Here is a 23,139-nt window from a genome sequence, read left to right as displayed (position 1 = left end):
AATCATCCCCAAAGAGGCAGGAGAAGTTTGTCTCCATTATCAATTTGTTCTAATCTCCGCCAATGGTGGTGGAGATGTGCGTCTCCGAGCAAGAGTGTCACTCGTGGTACCCCCTCATATAACCGGACCACCTCACGAGGGGTACAGGACGATAGGCTCTTCTCGAGCAAACCGTGAACTTTTTCGTCAAGGATCTTGAGAAGTTACCACGGGCTTCCACTGCATCCGCCATCATGGTTGCCGACTGGGAAACACGTGCGAAAACAAAACGAGATGCTATTCTCAACTCCATCCCTGAGAAATGGCGACTTCAAAAGATCCCCACGCCGGAAGAGCAAAAGGACGTCACTAGCTCCTACATTCAGCAATTCCTAGACGAGAAAGAAATTGCAATCACCGAAACCGACGCGGTCGGCATCGCCGAAAAGGTCGCAGCCGGTGAATGGTCTGCGGTCGAAGTCACACAAGCATTCTGTCACAGGGCCTCTTTGGCTCATCAGTTGGTCAATTGTCTGCATGAGACCTTTTTCGACGCTGCTCTGGAATCTGCCAAATCGCTTGACGCGTACTTTGCGAAGAATAAAAAAACAGTTGGGCCTCTTCACGGAGTCCCTGTCTCTCTGAAAGATCAGTTTCATGTCAAGAATGTCGAAACCACGATGGGATATGTCGGCTGGATAGGGACTTTTGAAGGCAGTGCCGATGACCTACGCAAAGGCCAATATGAAAGTGAAATGGTTAGGGAACTCAGAGCCCTCGGTGCAGTGCTATACTGCAAAACCAGCGTCCCACATACTTTGATGAGTGGAGAGACCATCAACAACATCATTGGCTATACTTGGAATCCCAAAAACCGCTACCTCTGTTCTGGTGGCAGCTCTGGGGGTGAGGGAGCGCTGATTTCATTGAGGGGATCGCCAGGCGGGTTTGGTACTGACATTGGAGGTTCAATCCGCATTCCTGCGGCGTTCAATGGGCTCTATGGCATTCGGCCCTCGTTTGGGAGATTGCCGTACGAAGGTATGGCCAACAGTATGGATGGGCAGAATAGTGTCTTGTCGGTTGTCGGTCCTCTCGCCACTACCGCTCGATCTGTTCGACTGCTCACAAAAGCTATCCTCTCAGAAAAGCCCTGGCTTCACGATCCCCTAGTTATCGATATGCCGTGGCGTGATACCCAGGAGCAAGCAATCCACAATATTGTCAAATCATCTTCACAGGGAGGCCGACTGAGCTTCGGAGTACTGAAAACGGACGGTATTGTGAATCCTCAGCCGCCTGTGGCGCGAGCAGTGTCTATGCTCGCTGAGGCTCTCAGCAAAGCGGGACATCAGATCATCGAGTGGAAGCCACCTTCGCACAAGACAATATTGGACATAACATTCATGACCTGGGGATATGATGGTGGAAAGGACGTGCACGGTGCTTTTGCACTTTCCGGCGAGCCCATGTCTCCTCAGATTAAAATGAGCTTCGGTGACGGGCCTAAGCAGGAACTGACCGCCTCACAGATCGCCGCTAACAACATTGAGAAGCGGAAATACCAGAAACAATACTTGGACTACTGGAATAGCACTGCGCAGCTCACACAGACCGGTCAACCTGTGGATGGTTTCATTTGTCCGCTCGCGCCATATCCGGCTGCGAGACCCGAATTGTACAAGTACTACGGTTACAGTGTGTTTGTGAATGGGCTCGACTATACAAGCGTTGTCGTACCAGTTACCATTGCCGACAAAACCATCGATAAATATGCCGATGGTTATACGCCAATCAACGAGCAAGACAAGGAGGCCTCTGAAGCTTATGATGCCGACTTGTATGACGGCGCTCACGTTAGTGTGCAGATCGTCGGGCGGAGGTTCACGGAAGAGAAGATGTTGGCAATTGCAGAGTACGTTGGCAGCTTGGTCGGGAAATAGGCTGGCACACGCCATCAGAAGACAGAAAGTCAATATTTCGACATGAATTTATAATGAACCATCTTGCGGTGTGCAAAATCAGAACCTCAGGCTTCACCCGGTCAATGTATTGTCCAAACCAACATCTTCTAAGCACGACCACAAGCCCGGTCCGATCAGCTCGCGCAACCTTTTCTCTTCCTCAGCCAGTTCTTCACTCAATGAAGGCGTCGGTGTTTTCCCAGAACGCTTTTTCTTCCCGCGCGACACACCTTTGTTTTGCTGTTTGATATTGCGGAGGTTCTCTGACCTCGACGCCTCTGACGTTGTATCGGAATGAATGTTCTCCACGATTTGGCCAAAGTCAACGTTCTCGTTGGATTTTGACGTGCCAGCACCTTTTCCTTTGACCCCAGTGGTCTGCGTTTCTGACTCGGGTAATCGGTCGCTCATAGGAGCAGTCGGGAAAAGTAGTGTTGCCTCTTCACTCCCAAGAGGGTGCGAATTGGCAGGATACCGACACTGACTTGGAAAGTCACAGAATTCGCAACCATTTGAGACCCTCTCATTCTGGAGGATTCTGAGAATTCCTCGGCGCCATGCGCCCCAGTTCTTCCAGGCCACATAATCGAATTCACTCGAGCACGCCCTGGGCTTTTTCCTTTTCTTCAAACTGGGTCGATCGGTCTGGCCTGAACAGTAATAGTGGCCGTCAACCAGACATCGACGGGTTACGCCAAGAGGATATCGCGAATGACACAAGTGACAAATCCACATCCATGGTACCGGCTGTTGCTGAGGAGGGGAAAGACGCATCAGCTGTCTATCATCGTCGTTATTGCTAGGCTGGGCAAAATACTTCGCGGGATCGAAAGGTGGCGCTGAGCTAGTTGACGGGGAAACTGGTCCATATGTTGGCGTCCTCGGTGATCGCACTCTCTTATCCGATTCGAAATCGATGCAGGACGTGTCGAGACGAGGGCTGGACATGCTGCCTTGTCGCTTAATAGTACTCGGGAATCGTAGGGCTAACGGGTGCCAGCCTCGGAATGATTTTCTTTTGGACTGTGATGTGAAGGACGGTACGAACCAGGGAGGGGAATTTTGTGATACAGCAGCATCCGACCGTTCTTTGTCATATTGCAAAACAATGAGACTGAGATTAGATCGGGATAGCGTTACGATCATGTGGGAATCGCGGAAGGTGACAATGAAAATGAAGCTTACGCTGGTTGCAGGACAAAGAATACTGACTGGTGTGCAAGGCACAAGAATAACTACAGCAACAAAAAAGTCCAAGAATAGTAAGTTGCAGCAGCAAAAGATGAAGAAAACTGACCTCGAGTCGTCAGGAATAGACGCAGAGGGAAATGTTTGTCGAGAGGGACAGGCAGTGCATTGTGCTGGGATCCGGATTCGAACATATGGGAGGACTAGCACGCCCTGATAAATCCGATCTGAGACATCAGTGATGGCTGCTGTTTTCCTGAGGGTGGTGCGAGCGCGGAGCCTGGTGAGGTGCACTAGATATGGCGGAATGAATCGATTTCAAGAGCCCCCTAAACTGTCGTTCATTCCATTGCTTTTGTTTCCTCAGAGGGGGTTATCACTCGCGAAAGTCCACATGCGGGACATGTACATCACCAAAGATGTGGAAGTGGCTGTAACATCCATCATTTATCCAGTCCGTCTGAGTCTGCATCAGCCCAGTGTGAGCGGCTCATGTGGTAAAAAACTTGCAAATTTGATTGGGGTGGTTAGGATATCAGTAGTCGATAGCTACTCAATGCCCGTACGGAGTACCTTGTACTCCTCATAACGAGTCTAGGATGATGCCTGTTCCTCAAGAATTAGGAAGCCCCTTCTAATATTATTAATACATCAACATATTACTTGTACTTGGTGCCCCATATGAGGTGCCCATGTGAGGAAGACTAGCTAGAGATTCTTGAGATTGATTGGCCCAAGTTTACAGGCTCACGTGACAAAAGTCCACATGGTTGCAAAGCCAAATGCCAGCCTCGCGATTACCAGGCTGCCATGTGTTTAGTGCGTAGCCAGCCTCGCCGTGTCAGGTTACCGAGTACGTATCCTGCCACTTCAGTTGCTGCCAACCACCCATCTTTGCAACCAGCCATCGTATAATGAGTCCAGAGAGTCTGCGAGGCTGGGCCTCGCGCTTGCGGATAACTACATGTAGTCCTTCAAATACTCCAAATTCTTGGTAACATTCCATCGTCCTCGACAGCCTCCCATCACAACCAGAACACGAAATCCCCAGCTTCACCACTGCCCAGTTGACTATTCCTGATACAGACTTTCTCCTTCTGTCTTGAGCACGTCCCCTGCAGGCCTATCCAAGATTGATCCCACGGCGCCGCAAACTGTTGTTGCCCTTTCTAGTCGGGGTTCCTTGCCGGGCTTTGCGCCGCCTCCGAACTCGCCGCGATCGCTCTCTCCTCGAAGCCATCAATCAGAACCGGTCCCCATAAGAGAACTCCCCGACAGCGCTTCGCTCCTTCGCGGACCTCGACTCAGTCCACCGCCTCCTCTCCGGTTCCGCATTTTCACCTTTGTGGCTCACTCACGTGCCCGGAGCGAACCGTTTGCACGCGACAACACAGTCCAAAGCAGCCGCCACCCTTCACTGCAGCCTCCTCCACCCTCCACACAACCACTTTTTAATCAGAACCATGGTGCAACGAAACTACGTGATTGCGATCATTGTGATCTGCCTGTTCGTTGTGCTGGCCATCGTGGGCTACGCCATTTATGCGATTCAGAACCGAGTCAGCCTGTTCGCGAAACGGGAGAAGGAGATAGAAGAGGGAGAAGAAGAGGAATAACACTCTCAGAAACTCCACGCGTGCGCAAGCGTGTACGTTTCCACCTTGATGACGATAATGATCTCGAGAACAAAGTTTTGGCGAATAAAAGGTCGGTTTCTGGATTGCTCTACTCGGAAGATGAGCGGGATACTTGGTTTTAGGACGTACAATGAGGGATCTTGACATGATACGATGAACGCTTTGTTTGTTAGCAGCACCATCGGCGGACAATACTATGATGCAATAATATGCTAAGAATATTGGACAACCAATGTAGATATTGTCAAGTTTGGAGCTACAATATCATTATATTATGGTCAATTGCATTTTGTCTCGATTCAAAGGTCCGAAATAATGCTGATATTTGCCTTTTGATTTCTTCCACCTTTTCGCCTTTCGTCCGTACTGGTTGGCGACTGACCATTGGATAACCCGTTTACCCCTGGTTCGCTCTGTGTCTTCTTGAGCTCTGCCACTTTCACGGCTGGGGGCCCTCCTACGCCGCCACCGTTACCGTCCACAGATACCAGAGATTGAGGCATGCGCCGATTCTTATCTTCCCGCACGTGGGCTTTCCACTTGTTGACCAACTTGTCGAAGTCCCACTTGTCACCCTGCCTTGTATTAACGTTCTCCGAAGGCAGAGAAACCATCTCTTCCGGTGCGTCGGATCCGACTGATCCTGCAGGCACCTTATTTAGATTTATCAGTCGCAACTCCTCGCGCATGGACGCTCCGAACGTCCTACGCTCGGGCGGCCACAGCGCCATTTCGCGCGGCCACTGACACCGAGAGAGGTATTCGACCTGTTGCTGCAGTTGACTTGCTTCTTGCTGTAATCTCTCCAGTCTTTCTTCCGTCTCCTGCACTTTCTGCTGCTCCGTGTTGTACGCCCTTAGCAGTTCGACCTGCCACAATAGATTGCGAATCTCGATCGGGTGTGCCATCCAATTTTGAAAGCATGTTTCTAGATGCGAAAGGGTTGATTCAGTCCACTGCGCCGCACTCCGTGTCAAGAAATCCGCCTCCTCCGCAATGTTGGAAGTCGTGGGTTGCGCGAGGCGCAGGGTATGCCATTTCCAGTGATCGATTGTCGAGGTCAGCGTTTGACGCAGGGGGGCAAGTTGATCAGGGCCAGGTGGGTTGATTGGGATGGATTGTGGCGTGGAGAAGGGAGAAGCTTGGAATAGGGTTGCGGGCGCAGACAAGAGTTTTAAGCATAGCGAAGGAAATGTCTGGGTCTGTATGTCGAACTTGAAGGGAGAGGGCTTAGGAGAGGCATGCTTTGTGGCTGCGCGGAGAGAGTCGAGGACCTCGCGTAGAGCGAGCTCGAGAGCGCGAGTATTCTCGGCGTTGCTGGCGGGATTAAGGTCTTGGGCGTAGACAGAGAAACTGCGCTTGGTCCCGGAAGGGCTCGATACGACCGCAGGAGTAGGAGGAGCAGCCGCAGCCGCAGCAGTGGCCGGTGAGTCGAGGGTGGTTGGGTCTGTAATGACGCCTGTTGCCTGCCAATTGAGTCTGTTCAGGCGGACGTGCATGCCGCCAGGAGGGACACGGTTGAGTTCGATGGCGGACGAGATCAGAGTACCCGGTTGAGGACCGATACTGGGGCCTGGAGACGCCTGCGATGAGCGGGTATCTTCATGATCATTCTTGTCCCGGTCCCGTTTGCTGCTTCTCGCCGTGCGGCGCGTGATGCCTCCTCGCAGCCTCCGGATCTCCTCAACATCATGGACTCCATCTGGTTTCTTCTTGGATATAAACTGGTCGAGGTGGCGACCGAGTGAGGAGGAGGTGAACTGCTGATGACAGTATTGACATTCTTTGTCCTTGACCGCGGGCGCTTTAGCTGGCGGATGCGCCGCGTTCGACTCGTCGCCCGATTCAGGCTCTTGTGAGGCTTCGGATGCGGGAGATTCGGCCATTTCGGGTGATCCAACGTCGCTGAGACATGTAAATACAGGCCAGGAACGCCTTGTCCCAATCCGAGAAAGGAACAACAAGAAGAAGAGGCAGAGCAGGCTGTCAATGCAATATTGGTGGCGTGAACTCTGTCTGTCGACTTCTTCGTCCGAGCAGGCCGAGTCTACGGACCCTCGGAATTAACACTAGCCGACAGGATCGTCGTCGTCCTGGGGGAGGGAATCCTTGGGAGCACGCGCACCGCCACAGCCTATGACGTCGGACTGGCGAGGTAAAAGCAATGGATGGAAAACGGAGTCGACACATGAATGTGATCGGATACACTAACTACGGAGGCTCATCGGCTGCAGTTATAGGCCTGGTGGTGGTAGGACAAGTTCTATGTTCAGCCTACTGTCAAGTATCGTACATATACATAACTTGAGATCGCGGTCTAGCTTTGCGCTGGCCTCGTCAAGTTCTCGTTTCTATCGGTCGTAAAGGTCCGTTTCCCATGCGTACCAAAACATCGTGGGGTATTTCGTTGTTGTTACCAAAAGAGGCTCAACTGCGCAATCCAAACAACGCTCCGACTCCTAGAGAAAACTGCCTCCTTCTTCAGCACCGGAAGGCTTCCAACTCTGCCGTCGCCCGGTGGCTCTCAACCGCCTCTCTTCTCTTTCCCTTTTGCTCTGCTCCTCAAACCGTCTTCGGGTGGCTTCTGGCTCGATGATTTCTGTGCGGGTCACCTCGTAGTTGTAGGCATCATTCACTCTTGCGTCCTCGGAAACTCGAGCTAGGTGATCTTCGCCACCTGTCCTGGGTGAACCATTGTCTTGATGCCGGATCGTGATCCTCGGTGGACTCATCGATGAATTCTGGGAACGGTTTGACGCTGCTGGTGTGGCTCTGGCCTGTGTCGGTCCTCCGCCCACCATTGTTCCCGGAATGGGTCGTTCCTCGTTGTCGATTGGAGGTGAACTCCTCGTGAGCAAAGGTGGGGGATGATAGATCCTCGGCGGACTTGGCCTTCTCCGGCTGCTTGCCGTCACGGGTGGTGTCGAAGCTCGGCTCGTCTCGTTCGGCGGACTCGCGGTGCTCATCATCTGCCAACCATCAACCTCGTCAGAATATGACAGAGAATGTTGAGGAGGAGAAGGGTATTGATAGGGATAATAATCATCAACGCTTGAAGTAGAGCTGGACTGAGAATGAGAAGTAGGATGGGCATAAGAAGGGGGCTGCGATGGGCGCTCAGGTGAGCGAGACGATTCATGCTCAAGCAAAGCAATGTGAGAATCACCCTTGACAAGTCCCAGTCTTTCCTCTTCGGATGCATTCTTCATGGCTCGCCGTTGTTCATGGCTGCTGGTCCGGCGCGAAGTGTTTGGTCGTGAAGGCATAGGGTCAATCTCAGGGGTGCGTGAACCTGGCCGAAGGAAGTTGGTGAAAGAGAATTGCCGTCTTGCTTCGTGTGGGAGTTTGAGTGCAGGGGATGGTGACGGTTTCGCGGGTAGAGGCTTGGACCGGGGTGAGGATTGGGCTGCGATGGTGATTGCTCTTTCTTTCAGCTGCCCTTGAGGGAGACCATAAATCCGTTCTTGGGCGTCCTCGAGGCTCCCTGGACCGTACGGGACGATAGGTGACTCGGCTTTGGATGGAACAACCTTGATATCCGTCAAAGCAACGGGATGTATTGGGCTCCGCAAAGAATCTTCGGGCATGGTGGCATGGTGACGGGGACTAGGGTGACGGATCACGCTCTGCGCACGATTGCGGAGGTGTTCAAAGAACCCTGGTTCGTTTTCGGCGTCTTCTTGATTTGGATCTGGAAAATGCGACATCCCCAGTGGCGGATGGACGGTCTTTCTTCGCACAACTGTTCCAGGTTCGCCAATGACCGTTTTTCGGCGGCGGAGTCCGTCCCATTCCACAATCTCGTTTTCGCGAAGCGGCTCGAGTTGGTCTTTGAGCTTGTCTTCGCGCAGCCGTCGAGCTTCCTCTTGTTCCATCTTCTGCCGAGAGACGGAGATTCTCCTGATTAGAGCCGCAGTGCCGCGAATAGCATCAGCCTTGGGCTCGGTTTCTGGCTGCTCGACCTCCGCAATCTCCCTGACTTGATTGAGATCACCCTTGAAAACGGCGGCATCTGGTACGTCTTTCGCAGATTTGGACATTTGTAGGAGGACGACGCCAGCACATATCTGGAAGAAACCCATGATCACGGTCGTGATGGACACGGCTGTACCCTTGAAACCTCGGAAGAGGATCGCGGAAGTAATGATTGTGGCACTGGTGAAAATCACATAATATGTTGGAGTGACGAGGGCTGCATTGAAAATGTTCAGGGCTTTCTGGAAAAGGTTAGCAGCGGACATGACCTAGGAAGCAGCATACTTGCATTGAGATAGATGATTTCGGTCAGCAGTGTCGCAACCACAAAGACCAATAAAACGTAAAGAAACCATTGATTGAACTGAGGTTTTCCGCCGGCTTGCGCAACGACTGCACTCCCCAATCCCTGGGTCGCCACGACACTGAGACCACCGATCAAGCTGCAAATGCTGAGGTAGACCAACATGCTTTTCTTGCCGTAGCGCGGCCCGGCCCACAATGCGATAAATATACATGCCACAATCACGACACCAGCATAACTGAGAAAGCCGGGAGCGATGACAAAGTGCTGCATTTCTTGAATGTCGGCAACAGCGCTTTGCTCGGGAGCGTTGAGAACAATGACAATGCTGCCAACGATGCAATTGAAGCAGCCCACTTTACCGACAAAGCTCAGGCGCTCCTTGAGAAAGATGGCGGACAGAATGGTCGTGACCACAACGCTCAGCGCTCCCAGGGGCGTAACCAAGATAGCATCGACAAAGGCATAGGCGACAAAATTGCAGATTTCGCCCACTATCATCAGCGTCATCCCTCCCCACCAGTAGAAATTCTTGAGGTAGCCATAACCCTCACCAGCTTCCTCATTGTATTTAGCATTTGCTTTGAGCAGTCCTGTCTTTTTCAGCACAAATGAGGTACCAATGAATAGCCCCGAGGCCACTGCCAGACTGAGACCGATTGCCTTATAGACAGGCGGACGGTTTGCTGTGTCAGCACTGGAATTTGTTGAGGTTGAGTTGGTCGTCTCATTTCGGGCTATCAAGGTGTGAGCCACTGCCCATACCTGAGGAGGTACATTTTCCATGGTATGGAGGGATGCGGTTCAAACACCGCGAGGGCGGGCTACCAAGGCACGAGAGCGCTACGAGATCGGGGCCATGGACACTGGTGAATCCGGTCGTGAGGCTTGCGTAAGGGCGCGGAGGGCTTTCTCGAGACACTTCGGAGTGCTCTATTGAGGTGGAATGGGATTTTGAGCCGTTCGAGCTTCTCCAGCGGCGTCGTTACCGGCGTGAGAAGAAGTTGGTTTCGTGCGTGCGAGGGCGCGAGCAGATAATAATGGCAATATGTTGATGTGCTGGCTGAGCAATCGGGATGTCGTGTGGGTCTGTGCGAGGCTTCAAGTCCGGTTGTCGGCGTTGTACCTGAGAAGACAGAGGATGTCGAAGTGTGAGATGGTGGAAGTGTTACAGAACTACAGGAGAAGTGCAGACAGGAAGACAGAAGAGAGAACTTGGAGGAGCTGAAGATGCGACATGGGAAAGTGAGATCTACCAACCACTGACGCAGTTGTGGCTTGTGTTAGCGCTTGGGGGTTTAGGTAACGAGGAAAAAGGTTGGCTGGCATGGACCCGCTAGCCATCGTGGCCTTGGAACGAACCCGCCGCAGCCCACAGGAGACCACCAGGAAAAACAGGGGGAAGCCCGCCAGAAGGCGACGTGGTGGACGTTTGGGGTCTGGGCCAGCCTTTTCGGGGGAATGGGGGCCTGCGCGTGGGCCGTTGCTGGGGCTTTGGTGGCTCTTTATCGATACTCACCTGGGTCAGCTCAGCACCCAACCAGTCCGTGTCAGCTTCTACCAAGTTAGCCATGCCAGAGGTGCCTACAAGAAGGAGTTACCCTGCTAGGACGAAGCCGCTGTGCGTGTAATTACTGCATGCTCGGTCCTCCGTCTTTTTTGCCCTTCATCGTCACAGTCCTCAGCCCTCCAACTCCCCAGCTCGCTTCATTCGAATGTTCGGTCTCGGGGCTGTGGCCGCGGCCGGCAATCCAGCAATTGTGCTGTGTGGCTTATTCGTCCACTTGCGCGTCCTCTTCGGCGTGGATCACATCCAAAACTTCCCCAGTCACGGTATTGCATTCGAACATGTCTTGTCACTGGTCGTGACCCGTCTTCGCGCTGTTCGGTGATGCTGAATTAGTCGCAGATGCAGAACTCCTTTCTCCATAACCCACCATGGTCCAACCATCCACCTGTTTCAGATGTGCGTCCCCCTTTGTCTCAGATCGTCTAGTCCTGCAGCTGCAGTGATGTCCTCGGTCCCTGAAAAAAAGATCCGTGATTGAGGCTACGCAGTATTTATTGTCTTCGAGTCACTATTTCGACGTTTCCTGTCGTCAGCTCTTTTTGGCTTCTGCAAGACATACCCTGGTGGTGAAAGAGCGATTGTCGGGTTTTCACGATGGCCCTGGCCCTCTTCTCATTCAACAATTGATATAATTCTCAGGGGTGCCTCAGGTCATCTGGATGTGTGAAGAGTCCGCCTCGATGAGTACAGCTACCAAGGAATATTTGGGCCCGCGCAGGTGTTGGAGCAACTTGAAGATGTATCTTCTTCCACAGCTGATGCATCTCCCATTTCTACTGCTTGTCAAGAGAGCCCCCAGCTTCCTTGGGGTTGCTATTACGTTTTGGTTTGTTTCTTCCCCGCGTTCTCGACATGCTCCGGTCGGATAAACACCGCCTTGACGACTCTGCCAGCAAAACGAGAACCTTCTTGTGCATGTTCTACAACCCTCCCAGTGGAATCGGTTCGAGATAAACTTGCGGACATTGTCGTTTCTTTGCCACGTGTGCTAGCTAGATCTTTGTCAAACTCTTGATAAGGCGCTGCTGGAATCCCGCAGCATTTGCGAGACACTATCCTCGTATAGCTCCGTTGCCAAGTAAATGGGTGTGACAAGATCAATGCCCATTCAACGCTACTCTGCAGGGCCTATCTCTCCCCTTGCCTTTCAACAAATCAAGACTTCGTGTCGATGACTGTCGAGTAAGTTCCTTAGTCTGACCCTGCCCCCCTCCAGACGCCAACCCATTGGCGATAGCAACGCCACCAGAGGTCAAATTGGAGAGCAAGCCACTGATAAGGCCAACACAGGCAGTTGAATTCCTGTCGGGCATGCCACTTATCATTCGACAGCATGGATTTGAATTCAGAGCGGCCTTCTCCCGGCTGTCGTTCATTTCCAAAGGCGCATTCGCAAAGCTCTGGCCCTGTTATGCTCCTGCTGTTTCGAGAGATGGTGGCCCTGCATCTCGATGGTAGTCTAGCTTAATCACCACGAGTTATCGCGGAAGTGCTGCACCCAGAAGACCCAGAATATTGGTGCGCCAGTGGAGACAAGCTTATCATGCCTCGCTAAGAACCAGCAACGGCGAACGACACTTGGATGGGAAAGGCAATAAAGACCAGCTTGGTCCCTCCTCAATGCGAACTCGCCTTCTAGCACCAAAGCTGTTACAGTCCATCAACCTGTGAGCTTCTGTGAGAATGGACGCCCCACGCAAGCAATCGGTGACCGTCATCGACGAGAACGCTGTGGGCGTGACATCCGTCTTCGCCAAACGCGGCGCACATGCTGTCTTGGAAGAAGGCGCCAACCAGGATGAGGTCACTCTGGGTGCTTTGGGTTATAAACAAGAGTTCAAGAGGTCTGTTCCTTAGTTTATTCCGAAGTCCGCACTGCTGATCGACGGTCAGAGACTTTACAATATTTGAATCCTTTTCAGTGTCATTCTCTGTTCTAGGCCTTTTGCCTTCTATTGCATCTACAATTGGTTACAGCTTGGGCTATTCGGGAACAGGTGGCGCCATCTGGGGATGGCTCATTGCGTCGCTTTTCATCCAGGCTACCGCCTACACCATGGCCGAGTTATGTTCAAGCATGCCTACCGCTGGGGGTCTTTACTACGCCTCCGCCGTTCTGGCGCCTGAAGGATGGGGTCCGCTTGCGTCCTGGTTTGTCGGCTGGTCCAATTTCTGCGGTTTCGTCACCGGCCCATGCTCGGTCAACTATGCTCTGGCTTCCATGTTGGTCACCTGTGGCATGATTGCTTATCCTGACTACGAGCCGCAAACCTGGCACATATACCTCACATTGCTCGCCATCCTCGTTATCAATGGCCTCATCACAATGCAGTCAACCTGGTTCATCGGCTGGGTCAACAAAATTGGTACAATATGGAACCTCATTGTCATACTCATCTTCGTCATCTGGTTCCCGGTGGGCTCAATCAACCATCCAAAGACAAACCACAGTCACTACGTCTGGACCAGTTTCCCCAACGGGACCGAGTGGCCTATCGGCTGGTCGACCATCATGGGCTTTCTCACGACAATCTGGACCCTTTCCGGCTATGACGCCCCGTTCCATCTCTCAGAGGAATGCAGCAATGCCAACATTGCGTCTCCCCGAGCGATTGCCATGACCGCGCAGTCAGGGCTCGTCTTGGGCTTTGCCATAATGATGGTAATCGTGTATACAGTCACTGATATAACCGATGTTGTTGCGGGTCAGTACGGGCAGCCATTTGGAAGTTTGTGCCTCCAGGTTTTGGGCCAAAAGGCGGGTCTCGCCATGTTCTCCCTCAACATAATTGCTCAATTTTTCGTCGGAGTCGGTTGCACAGTCACCGCGACTCGTGTGATCTTCGCTTATTCTCGAGATGGTGCCATCGTGGGATCGCGGTGGTGGAGCCAGGTACATCCAAAGACCAGGACACCAGTGTACGCAACCTGGGGCGTTCTGTTCGTCGCAGCCTTGCTTGGCCTATTGATGTTTGCGAGTCCCGTCGCTATTGGCGCCGTATTCAGCATTGGTGCCATCGCACAGTACACGGCATTCACAACGCCTGTGGCGTTGAAGTTATTCTTCGACCACGGCAGATTCAAACCAGGTAAGACGGTCCGCAAAACTACGCAGCAATTGCTAACCCAGTATACGGTAGGGCCTTGGAACCTTGGAAAATACTCAAAGCCCCTAGGCGCTGTTGCCTTTGGCTGGTGGTTGCTGATTGTTCCGGCCCTGTGCTTCCCAGCGGTAAAGGGCAAAGACCTAAATGCACTGACAATGAACTGGACTTGTCTCATTTACGGGGGCTCTATGTTCTTGGCCATGTCCTGGTACGCGATCGACGGCCGAAAGTGGTTCAAGGGCCCTCGTATCAACGTGCACTATACTGGTGAAGGGGCCGAGGTTCTCGATGGCCAATCTGCACACAGCAGCGAGGGGAAGCAGAAGGAGATGGAGGCAGCAGAGATCAAGTCGGAGGTGTAGCCTGTGGTCTCTCGAGTCACAAGATGTCAGGGAGTGCCTAGCTGAACCATTTTGCAATATGCATCGCTCTCCATTCACCCAGCGGCTACAACCATGATGAATTTGTCAGGATGATCTGCTGAGCATCCTCGAGTCGGAGCAAGTCGTACTAGGCCCACACTCTGGGGGCATTATTCAGCGATAGGTGGACGAGCAGCAGCAGCAATTCGTCTGGGCCGTGACCTAGCCGACCAGCTAAGCTGCAGCCGGCCGTAGTCCCAACGCTGGTGCCGACGTCTGTGTCCAAGCCATGGCTGCGCACTCACCCACCACTACTACTTCAACTCCCACAAAGTTTTCCGTACAAAGAATGCACCCCGTCCCCGTAGCCGAACCCCAAGCACCCTGGAATTAACAAAAACCATAGTCGTCGCTTGTAGCCAATTCGAAACGGTTGACCCTGTCTCCGAAGTCCCGACCGAGCAACGCCTTCAGGTTGTCCCACCTGTTTGCCAGCTGTTGACAATTCCAGAAGGCGGCCTAACCGGTCGGATAGAAGCTCCAAAAGGAATGCCTGTTGGCATTACGACGATGACAATAATGCTGCCGATGTCCAACCCCCCATTGCAGCAGTCGATCACCCTCTACAATCCAAATTCCCCCACTTCTTGATATTGCTCGGGCGTTTTATTCGCCTGCCTTCTCATAGGACCCAACTTGAATATCTGCTTGTTTCAGTCTTTCCGCGCGACGATTTTACGGCCAGGATGCCGGAATCTCTACTCTGGATCAACAAGGACAGCGCGTCAGCGGTTCTATCGCGGAGCTCAAAGGCAGAGACCCGACAGATTCGCAAACATGTCCAGCACGAAAGACAACTCAGAGCCAAAGCCGCTCATGAAGCGGCTGCTAAATCTGCATCAGCAACAGAGAAAACCCCTCATAAACCCAAGAAAAAGGATCAATCCAACCCCGAAGAGGCACCGGTCGCCCTGAGACAACCAGATCTTCGCTTGGATACAAGTGTCCAGGTTCAGAGTCCTGACCATCAGCGGTCACTTTTCTCGGCGTCTTTATCTCCAACGATCAGGTCTCCGACGACTCATTCAAACCGCATTTTGCAAGCCGTGAACACATTGCCCGGGCTCGAACCCCAAGAACTGCGCAGCCTGGTTTTCTTCTGCCAGAGGACGGCACCGGAGTGGTCCGGCTGGAGAGACGCAACATTCTGGAACAAACTTATCCTTCAAGCTTGTCACATGAACCGATCTATCCTCCACGGGGTAGTTGCTCTCGGTGCACTCCATGAATCGTCAGAGGTGGACGGAGAGTCGGACGAACGCTCGAATCTGCAGGAATTGGCTCTCCACCAGAGCAGCAAAGCTTCGCGAATGGCGTATGAAACCGCAATGTCAGACATCGCAACTCTGATCTCCTGTGTCATCTTCATATGTCTACAGAACCTGCAGGACAGCCACACTGCATATCAGCTGCTCAAATCTGGATATAGCTTGATTACAGATATTGATGAAAGATTAGGGTCGGGCGATCTCATCCTCTCGGACAGTGAGAAGACTGTGCTGAACAACTTCCTCCGCCCTATCATTGAGCGTCTGCGCATGAGGTTCTGCAGCATCGTTGACATTCCTTCTGCTTTAGCCCTCAGTGCGGCAATCAAACGGAGCAAGATAGAGCATCGCCTGATGCTACCGGATATCCCTTACTGCTTTGGGAACCTCCTAGAGGCCCGGAACAAACTTGAAGAGATTGTTGATTGGGCGCAAGAAAATATTGACCCATCTTTCGCACCCAGCGAGCAACGGTCACAGGCGCAGGCTTTGCTGGCAAGTTGGAACGCCGCTCTCGACGACACAAGGATCACTGCACTCGAGCGTTATGAGGCTTTGATCACCTCAAAGAAGCTCCTCAGAGCTGCTGCACTGGTCGCTTCTATCCTCCTAGATACCCTTGGGACGAGCGAGGAGTGCAGCTATGATCGCTATATTGATAAATTCGCGGAGATTTTGCACCTTTACAGAGAAGCAATCGGCGACCATGTTAGACCTCATAGAAGGACCTCCTTCGGAATCGACTCTGGTGTGATTGATACATTGGCCTTTGTTGCTGGAAGATGCCGAGACCCAGTTATCCGAAGGTCTGCTATCGATTTGCTTGCCCAGACAAACAGAACTGAAGGTGATCTGCAAGGCTGTACCGGTAGCACCATTTTGCAGACACTCATGGAACTCGAAGAGGATGGTGTTGATGCAACAGAGGCAAGCCATGTTCCAGAATCTCAAAGATTACGGATCTGGGAGGACCATCAATACTGGGATACCGGCAAGATTCACATCTTCTTCGTCAAATGGCCGTACGATCCCTCTTTGGGTGCCGAAGTTAAGACGGCTTCTGTCTATCTGCCCTTGAAGGCCCTGAGGACGGCAAAAGAGAAGGCGGCTCCCGGTAGTCCTACAGGACTGCCGAACGTCAAGTATGGCCGGGGAGTCGGCGCATTTTTGGAAGAAAGCACGCAAACCTATCATCAGATCACACTGTCTTCCTTCTTCATGCCAATGCCAAGGCTGTGAAGCTCTTGGAGCCGGCGTGGAAGGCTCAAAGGAGGCTAAGACGATTCTACGGTGCGCTTCTGCTGGACATCGGTACTTGAGCTACCCCAAGAATGGCAGTTGACTGGACTTCAAACGAAGCAATGTTTTACAATGCCTGGGATGCACATATTCAGTTCCCTGAGAACATCTTGCCAATTCCAGAGGATGGTTGCCACACTTAGGATCGTCGCTGGACGGGATTCCTCGTGTTGTGCAAACACTACAATCTCTCGCTGACCATTCTGCGCTCCAGTGGCCTGGGCACATGCCTTGATAGTGTTGAACGGGGAAAGGTCCTCGGGGGCCGGACATCCAGCCAGCTACCTCCTTGGGAATAGTTGCGAAAACCATCAAATTGCGCCGATTGGTCCTCGTACCCGTGTGCCGATCTTCGCAAGGTTCTTTTGGCCTTGCCAAACATTCGCAGTACCGAGTAGTTATCCCAAAGAACCGAATACCGGTTAAGGCTACTTCCTTTTACGGCATCAGAAACAAAGAATGTTCACGGCATAAGATATGCACGCTCGATAGGCAGGAGCTACCGCTTTGCGTAGCACCAGAAGTGTGTCCAGAACCATCGGTCTCGAAAAGCAACCTTGACCGAGCGTTTGCGTGTACGTCGCAGTTGATGGTGATATTCCAGTCAACTCACATTATATGTAGGCTGTTGGAATGCCCCCGAACTTTTGTCAACCTACTTCTCCAAACATTCATTATGTCGCCCAAAACTGGGTATCTGCCTTCGTACCAACCTCGAGAAAACGAAACACATGATGAAGGTTGTTGTGGAATGTCGAATGCTAACTGCAACTTTACGAAGGCGAAGGTGGTCGTCGTCGGCGGAGGCATAGCTGGAATGTGTATGGCCATCGATCTTTTGGTCAATCGGAGGGTTAAGGACATTATAATCTTGGAAAAGGGAGGCGGCTTTGGCGGAACATGGTTAGTGCTTCGACGCCTGTTACAAATTGCATTGACAAGGTCTAGGAGAGACAACAAATTTCCTGGTTGCTGTTGCGATGTCTTCAGTGTGCTTTACTCGTACTCCTTTGCCCAGAACCCCAAGTGGTCTCGTCGGTATCCGGGTCAGGAAGAGATCCTGGTTGGTGCTTTCTCCACATATGAACTCATACGCTGATGGTAATGTAGGATTACCTGACCGACGTCGCTCAAAGATATGGTCTTTACAAATACACTCGATTCCACACGACTGTCGAGGCCGCCAACTGGAATGATAAAAGCCTCAAGTGGGAAACCACTGTGACCGTTGGCCAAGGGAAAGAGTCGGAATTCACACCTACCTACAAAATTACTAGTGACTTTTTAGTTGCTGCGACTGGCCAACTCAACAACCCAAAGGGTATTGATGTTCCAGGATACGCAGACTATCAAGGTAAAATCATGCATTCCGCCAGGTGGGATTGGAGCTATGATTTGAAAGGAAAGCGGATTGCTGTCATTGGAACTGGTACGTAAGTCTGGCGTGCTCTTTGCTTCTCTAACGCGTCGCAGGTGCAACCACCGCGCAGATCGCCCCAGAAATCGCCAAGTTGGCATCTCAACTTACCATCTGTCAAAGAACACCGGCCTGGGTAATCCCACGGCATGATTCCAAAATCCCAAACTGGAAGCAAGCAATGTTTGCATATCTCCCGCCAGTACGCTGGCGAGCACGTGCCGAGGCGATGGACTTCCGAGAATCATTTCACTCTGCAGTCACACAAGCTGACTCTGCCTATGCTGAGCTCATGAGGTCTATGAACTATAACCTCTTGAGAGAACAGCTGCCTGATCGTCCTGATCTTTGGGACAAACTGTCCCCAAACTACCACCCCGGGTGCAAAAGGACAGTGATCAGCGATGACTACTACCCTATCCTTTTACGAAAGAACGTCAAATTGGAAACTAACAAGATCGAGCTGTTTACGATAGATGGAGTCAAATTCGAAGGGCATGACTCGGCGGAAAAGTTCGACTTGATCGTGTTGGCAACGGGGTTTGACACGTTCTCATTTTTGTCACCGATCAAGATCACTGGGCGCAACCGCAGGCCATTGGAGGAGATCTGGACAAAAGCTGCATATGCTTACAGAGGCGTGACGGTGCCAGATCTTCCGAATTTTGGCATGCTGTACGGCCCAAACACAAATCTCTCCCACAACTCTTTGATACTTGTTATCGAGGCCCAAACAAAGTACATCTCGGTCCTAATCAACAAAGTTCTGCAGGCCAGGCGCAAAGGAGATGGACTGGCATTATGTCCGTCGGAGGAGAAAACGCTGAAGTATTGGCTTGACCTGCAAGAGTCATTGCAAAACACGTCGTTCGCCGACCACAATTGTAGCAGTTGGTGGAAGCGAGCGGACGGTCTCATTACGAACAACTGGCCGGGTACGGCCATTGATTACCAGGAACAACTGGCAGCAGTGGAGTGGGCAGATTACAACGCGTTCGGGTTGGCGGGATTTGCGGTTGACATGTTTGGAACAAGCGGCAAAATCACCAAGATCAGAAGGGTGGTGGAGGAGACAAGGTTGAGTAGGACTTCTCTGGGCGTTCTTCTCGTGGGTCTTGTCGGCTTTGTTGTGCGTATTGCATGGAGACTGTGAGCAGTGAGCATAAGAGGTAGGACACTAAGATGGCGCAAACAAGAGCACAGGGCTGTTTCAATACTAGTAGAAAGGATCCTGGATGACTGCACCTTCGAGACTGCAAAAACCATTCTCATACGATAAAGTTTTATATCGGTTTATACATTCGGTATTTCCATTCAACTCAAGAGTTTGTTCCATCTACGTCGCGCTGAGCATCAAGGAGGTGTTCTTCCTGCTGCAGCAGCTCGTGATTAGCTCGATTTCTACACAACAGAATACAGGGTGTGAGATGGTCTTACCTGGTGGTATAAATGCGCAACCCAATCAATTGCGCCCAGATCATCAAATATATGCGTAAAATCTGTATCGGTTTCTCCCATCCAGCCATCTTGCATTGCGGGCTGCCGAAGAGATTGTTCAACCCTCCGCGAAACAATGTCTAGTTCACCACAGACCAATCTTGGCGTTGATCGATGGCGGCACGTTTCCTGCCGCAATTCCTCCAAGACGATGGCATACCTCTTTCCTGGCGAATTTTCCCTGGCAGCAGCTGCGAGCCTCTGCTGGCAGCTTTCTGCAACGGCGAACCAATCTCTTTCTCTGCACGAGACTAGGAATGATGGCCGAAAAGATGTATCCTCCGAAATGATGGCCGTAGGCGTGGATACCAACATCTGGTGTTGTTGTATTGTGTAGATGTAGATGACTGCTACAGCACAGAAAGAGACGTACTGAGTGAACCACCAGGAATGGAAAGGTATGCCATTGCCATCGAAATGCTCCAGAATCTCCACAACACTGCGAGCTGCGGAGACACACTCGGAGATGTAATCCACGCCTTTTGGTGATAATTGAGGCGGGTTGGAGGCATTTGCGAAGTTACTCAAAAGGAACGGCCTGTTGGCGTGAATAGCAGCATGCGCATGCGCTAAGCGTAGGATGATAGATTGCCGTTGAAATTTGGGGATCAGACTTGAAGCAGGAATGATACCGAGGAACGGCGGCAACTCGCCCTTCCATGCTGACAGATGCGCAGCGATTCGTTGGGCCTGTAAAAGTCGTTCGTCTTGAGTTATTCGTCGTAGGGGATAGACCTGGGCAGAGCTTTGGGCGCTGATCCGGGCAAGCCTGAGCTCGAAATTAGCAGGTGCTTCACGTTGCGATGAGGTTGTAGAGAGAGATACTTTATGTGCATGATTGGTGCGTCCATATCACAGTCAAAATAACCACTCCTAGGCTTTATTCCTTCGAAGGTCAATTCATCGTCATGCACCCTTGCCGGGAAGTCCTGATCGGTATCGAAATCTTGGAGAGTCCGCGGACGGCCGCCCATGACACTGAGATATCTGTCTAGGACATAGGCAACCCAGAAAGCTCGTTTACGGCACTCATGCTCAACAGCTCCGATTTCCGATCTGTAACCCCCGGAGCGCTTCCGACGATGTAGGCCTAGGGTTATAATCAACGCGACCGTGGTTCCGAACTTCGAGTAGACTTCATTTGCGTGCCGTGTTGACAACAGGTATAAACATTCGACAAGTCTCGCCTGGACTGAATCAAGAGTTGGGGCACCACCTTCTCTCTGTAACCGTCTTTGCGCAGCCTCGAGGAACTGTTCACTGAATTTCGAAATGTCAGTGAGGTAATGATAAGAAGTTTGCTCATTTGGAGCACCTTTGTCTGGAGTCTCTTGAGTTCACGGAAACAGTCTCTTCACCAACGTCGAAAGTAGCCACGGCAAAGATCATCAGCAAGAGTGTCACTTGACTTTGAGATATGGCGTCTGCGGTAGTTTGTTGCCCGTCTCCTCTCTGGTAAAGTGATTCAATCGAGCTCGTCACTGTAGCACGGTGGAGAAACTGGAAAAAAGGAGTAGAGATTTCGAAATACCTCCCAACTAATTCGTACGCTTGAGACTTTGATGGCATTTGGAAAAGCTCGTCTGATAGACGCAGCTCATGCCCATTGTCGGTAACCAAGATAGGCTGGTCGGCAGACATCTCCTTGTCCAGAGTCTTTGGCATGCTCGAAGCGTGATTCTCCCTAAGCCTCTTCCAGGCTCTCTCCAAGAAGGTAATCGGAGAAGAAGGTCCATGATATTGGCCACCAATGTTTGTACTGGGAACTGGCGAGTTTCGTGACGAGATGGGTGCTGCGTGTCCAGAATTAGAGTGCTCATCTGATTTATCCACATGTTGTCGGGGCTGTGTTGAAATGACTGGGCCTTGGTTCGGCATAGAAGTGACATTATTCAATCCATCCTGTGGACTGAGGTGGACCTCGCTCTGAGCAGCCACCGAAGCCGTTGGTACAGCGGGTAGGCGACCCCTGGTGTAGATGGCAAAGTAGTCACAGGAAATGTGCAGATGTCTGCAACGAACACATGGTTGGTCTCCCGAACAACGTGTCCTCTTTCTGTCCTCTAGCTTAGCAGCGCATTTGGCAACCCGGATACTTGAACCACTGACTGTTTACAAGCGTCGCACGCTCTGCTGACTTTCGTTCTTTGCCCCTTACTTCTGCCGCCTTTTCTACTTCCAGAAAACCCCCTCGGGGTTCTCCTTAAGCTGGAATCATGTCGCTCAGAACTGCTCTTGTCGCCCTGTAGTATTTCCGATTCCTGCAGGCCAGGAGTGAAATTATTAATCTCATCAGCAAAGCTGTATGAGCTGGGAGAAATAGCGCCATTTCCTCTAGGAGTAAAGTTCAGAGTCTGCACCGAAGGGACAGGATGCAGCATGAACCGACCCGGCGATCTACCGGTATCCATATTGTCCAGCTCATTTGCATGAAGAATCAACTGAATGGATACGGATATGTTTTGGGAAACATTACCATGGTCCCGGAAAATATCTTCCCAGGGGTGAAAGGATCTTTTTAGTCTGGTGCTGACATTATCCCTGGCTGGGGGATAATGGGGAAAAGACCCTGGATTTCTCACCAGGTCCCACTCGGCGATACGCCGTATGGATAATTTTCCGTGGTCCAATGGGATTTTGTCGACGAGGCAGAATCCTAGACTCAGATCGTCCCTGGACATTGCCTGGGAAGTCGGCTGGAGATCGAGCGGGAAGTCTTTCCATGCAATGAAGTCGTCAGTCCACTTGGCTCAAATTTGGAATCTCAAGCAATTCCTTAATATGAGTCCACGCATACCTTCATAGCTTCACTGATAGTATTGTATGCTTTGTCCCATCAATTGATTTTGTATGTTAGAAATACCCTCGACATATACTCAAGCAATATGGCCGTGCCTGGCGTTCCCTTTCTCATCATTAACGACTATGTCTTTAACCAAGCTGTCCAATCCATCGCGGGTTTAACGCTCGTTGTCCCGTTATTGTATGTGATTATAAACGAGTTCATTCGCTATACCGCGCGACTACCAGGTATATCTGGACCTTTGGGGCTGCCACTGGTGGGAAATCTGTGGTCCATCCGGAAGAACGCTGCAGAGCAATACCGCATCTGGTCCAAGCAATACGGAGATGTATACCAAGTGTCACTGGGAAATGTACCGATAATTGTTGTCAACTCTGCGGAGGCAGCAAAAGGCCTTTTTGGGCAGCATACTTCCGCATTAAGTTCGAGGCCAGAGTTTTATACATTTCATAAAGTGTGTATGCGAGATATATCGGCGTGGGGGGATTGAGTGCTAACCTAAGCAAAGGTTCTCACTGGTGTGGCAACTACAGTTGGTACCACTCCATACCACGACAGCTTGAAAAGACGCCGTAAAGTCACAGCAACGGCGCTTAATCGCCCTTCTGCACAAAAATACGTCTCTCACTTCGACCTCGAAACGAGGGAGTTCTGCAAGGACTTACTCGCCGAGGGACAGTGGGGAAAGAAGGCCTTTGATTGCTATCCA

At 51.6% G+C, this 23,139-nt stretch overlaps 9 protein-coding genes across 9 annotated transcripts; 5 read left to right on the top strand and 4 right to left on the bottom strand.

Moving 5' to 3' along the window:
- Window positions 1–15: 15 nt before the first annotated feature.
- Window positions 16–2,014, top strand: PV07_06423 (uncharacterized protein). The gene has a single exon (XM_016393401.1). The coding sequence runs from the start codon at window positions 234–236 to the stop codon at window positions 1,920–1,922; it is 1,689 nt and encodes a 562-aa protein (XP_016246820.1). The 5' UTR covers window positions 16–233; the 3' UTR covers window positions 1,923–2,014.
- A 1-nt stretch (window position 2,015) lies between these two features.
- Window positions 2,016–2,494, bottom strand: PV07_06422 (uncharacterized protein; the record flags this gene model as incomplete). Its single annotated transcript, XM_016393400.1, has 1 exon — window positions 2,016–2,494. The coding sequence occupies exon 1, from the start codon at window positions 2,352–2,354 to the stop codon at window positions 2,016–2,018; it is 339 nt and encodes a 112-aa protein (XP_016246819.1). The 5' UTR covers window positions 2,355–2,494.
- Window positions 2,495–4,010: 1,516 nt separating this feature from the next.
- Window positions 4,011–5,098, top strand: PV07_06421 (uncharacterized protein). The gene has a single exon (XM_016393399.1). The coding sequence runs from the start codon at window positions 4,595–4,597 to the stop codon at window positions 4,745–4,747; it is 153 nt and encodes a 50-aa protein (XP_016246818.1). The 5' UTR covers window positions 4,011–4,594; the 3' UTR covers window positions 4,748–5,098.
- On the bottom strand, window positions 5,012–6,812 carry PV07_06420 (uncharacterized protein). The gene has a single exon (XM_016393398.1). The coding sequence runs from the start codon at window positions 6,652–6,654 to the stop codon at window positions 5,068–5,070; it is 1,587 nt and encodes a 528-aa protein (XP_016246817.1). The 5' UTR covers window positions 6,655–6,812; the 3' UTR covers window positions 5,012–5,067.
- A 149-nt stretch (window positions 6,813–6,961) lies between these two features.
- PV07_06419 (uncharacterized protein) lies at window positions 6,962–10,257 on the bottom strand. Its single transcript, XM_016393397.1, has 2 exons — window positions 9,033–10,257; window positions 6,962–8,985 (listed from the first exon to the last, which is right to left on the bottom strand). Exons 1-2 carry the CDS (start codon window positions 9,831–9,833, stop codon window positions 7,228–7,230), a joined length of 2,559 nt encoding a protein of 852 aa, XP_016246816.1. The 5' UTR covers window positions 9,834–10,257; the 3' UTR covers window positions 6,962–7,227.
- An 868-nt stretch (window positions 10,258–11,125) lies between these two features.
- On the top strand, window positions 11,126–14,448 carry PV07_06418 (uncharacterized protein). Its single transcript, XM_016393396.1, has 4 exons — window positions 11,126–11,799; window positions 11,908–12,461; window positions 12,511–13,706; window positions 13,758–14,448. Exons 2-4 carry the CDS (start codon window positions 12,301–12,303, stop codon window positions 14,084–14,086), a joined length of 1,686 nt encoding a protein of 561 aa, XP_016246815.1. The 5' UTR covers window positions 11,126–11,799; window positions 11,908–12,300; the 3' UTR covers window positions 14,087–14,448.
- PV07_06417 (uncharacterized protein) lies at window positions 14,430–16,653 on the top strand (the record flags this gene model as incomplete). Its single annotated transcript, XM_016393395.1, has 1 exon — window positions 14,430–16,653. The coding sequence occupies exon 1, from the start codon at window positions 14,833–14,835 to the stop codon at window positions 16,651–16,653; it is 1,821 nt and encodes a 606-aa protein (XP_016246814.1). The 5' UTR covers window positions 14,430–14,832.
- Window positions 16,654–17,302: 649 nt separating this feature from the next.
- On the top strand, window positions 17,303–19,283 carry PV07_06416 (uncharacterized protein; the record flags this gene model as incomplete). The annotated part of the gene is made up of 4 exons (XM_016393394.1): window positions 17,303–17,616; window positions 17,662–17,776; window positions 17,824–18,142; window positions 18,187–19,283. The coding sequence occupies 4 exons, from the start codon at window positions 17,303–17,305 to the stop codon at window positions 19,281–19,283; spliced, it is 1,845 nt and encodes a 614-aa protein (XP_016246813.1).
- Window positions 19,284–19,449: 166 nt separating this feature from the next.
- PV07_06415 (uncharacterized protein) lies at window positions 19,450–22,038 on the bottom strand (the record flags this gene model as incomplete). Its single annotated transcript, XM_016393393.1, has 5 exons — window positions 19,450–19,503; window positions 19,568–20,396; window positions 20,453–20,928; window positions 20,990–21,683; window positions 21,737–22,038. The coding sequence occupies 5 exons, from the start codon at window positions 22,036–22,038 to the stop codon at window positions 19,450–19,452; spliced, it is 2,355 nt and encodes a 784-aa protein (XP_016246812.1).
- Window positions 22,039–23,139: the final 1,101 nt, after the last annotated feature.

The sequence above is a fragment of the Cladophialophora immunda genome (genome assembly GCF_000835495.1).
Source record: "Cladophialophora immunda strain CBS 83496 unplaced genomic scaffold supercont1.4, whole genome shotgun sequence".
NCBI classification, from domain to species: domain Eukaryota; kingdom Fungi; phylum Ascomycota; class Eurotiomycetes; order Chaetothyriales; family Herpotrichiellaceae; genus Cladophialophora; species Cladophialophora immunda.
This window is presented reverse-complemented; position numbering and strand designations above follow the sequence as displayed.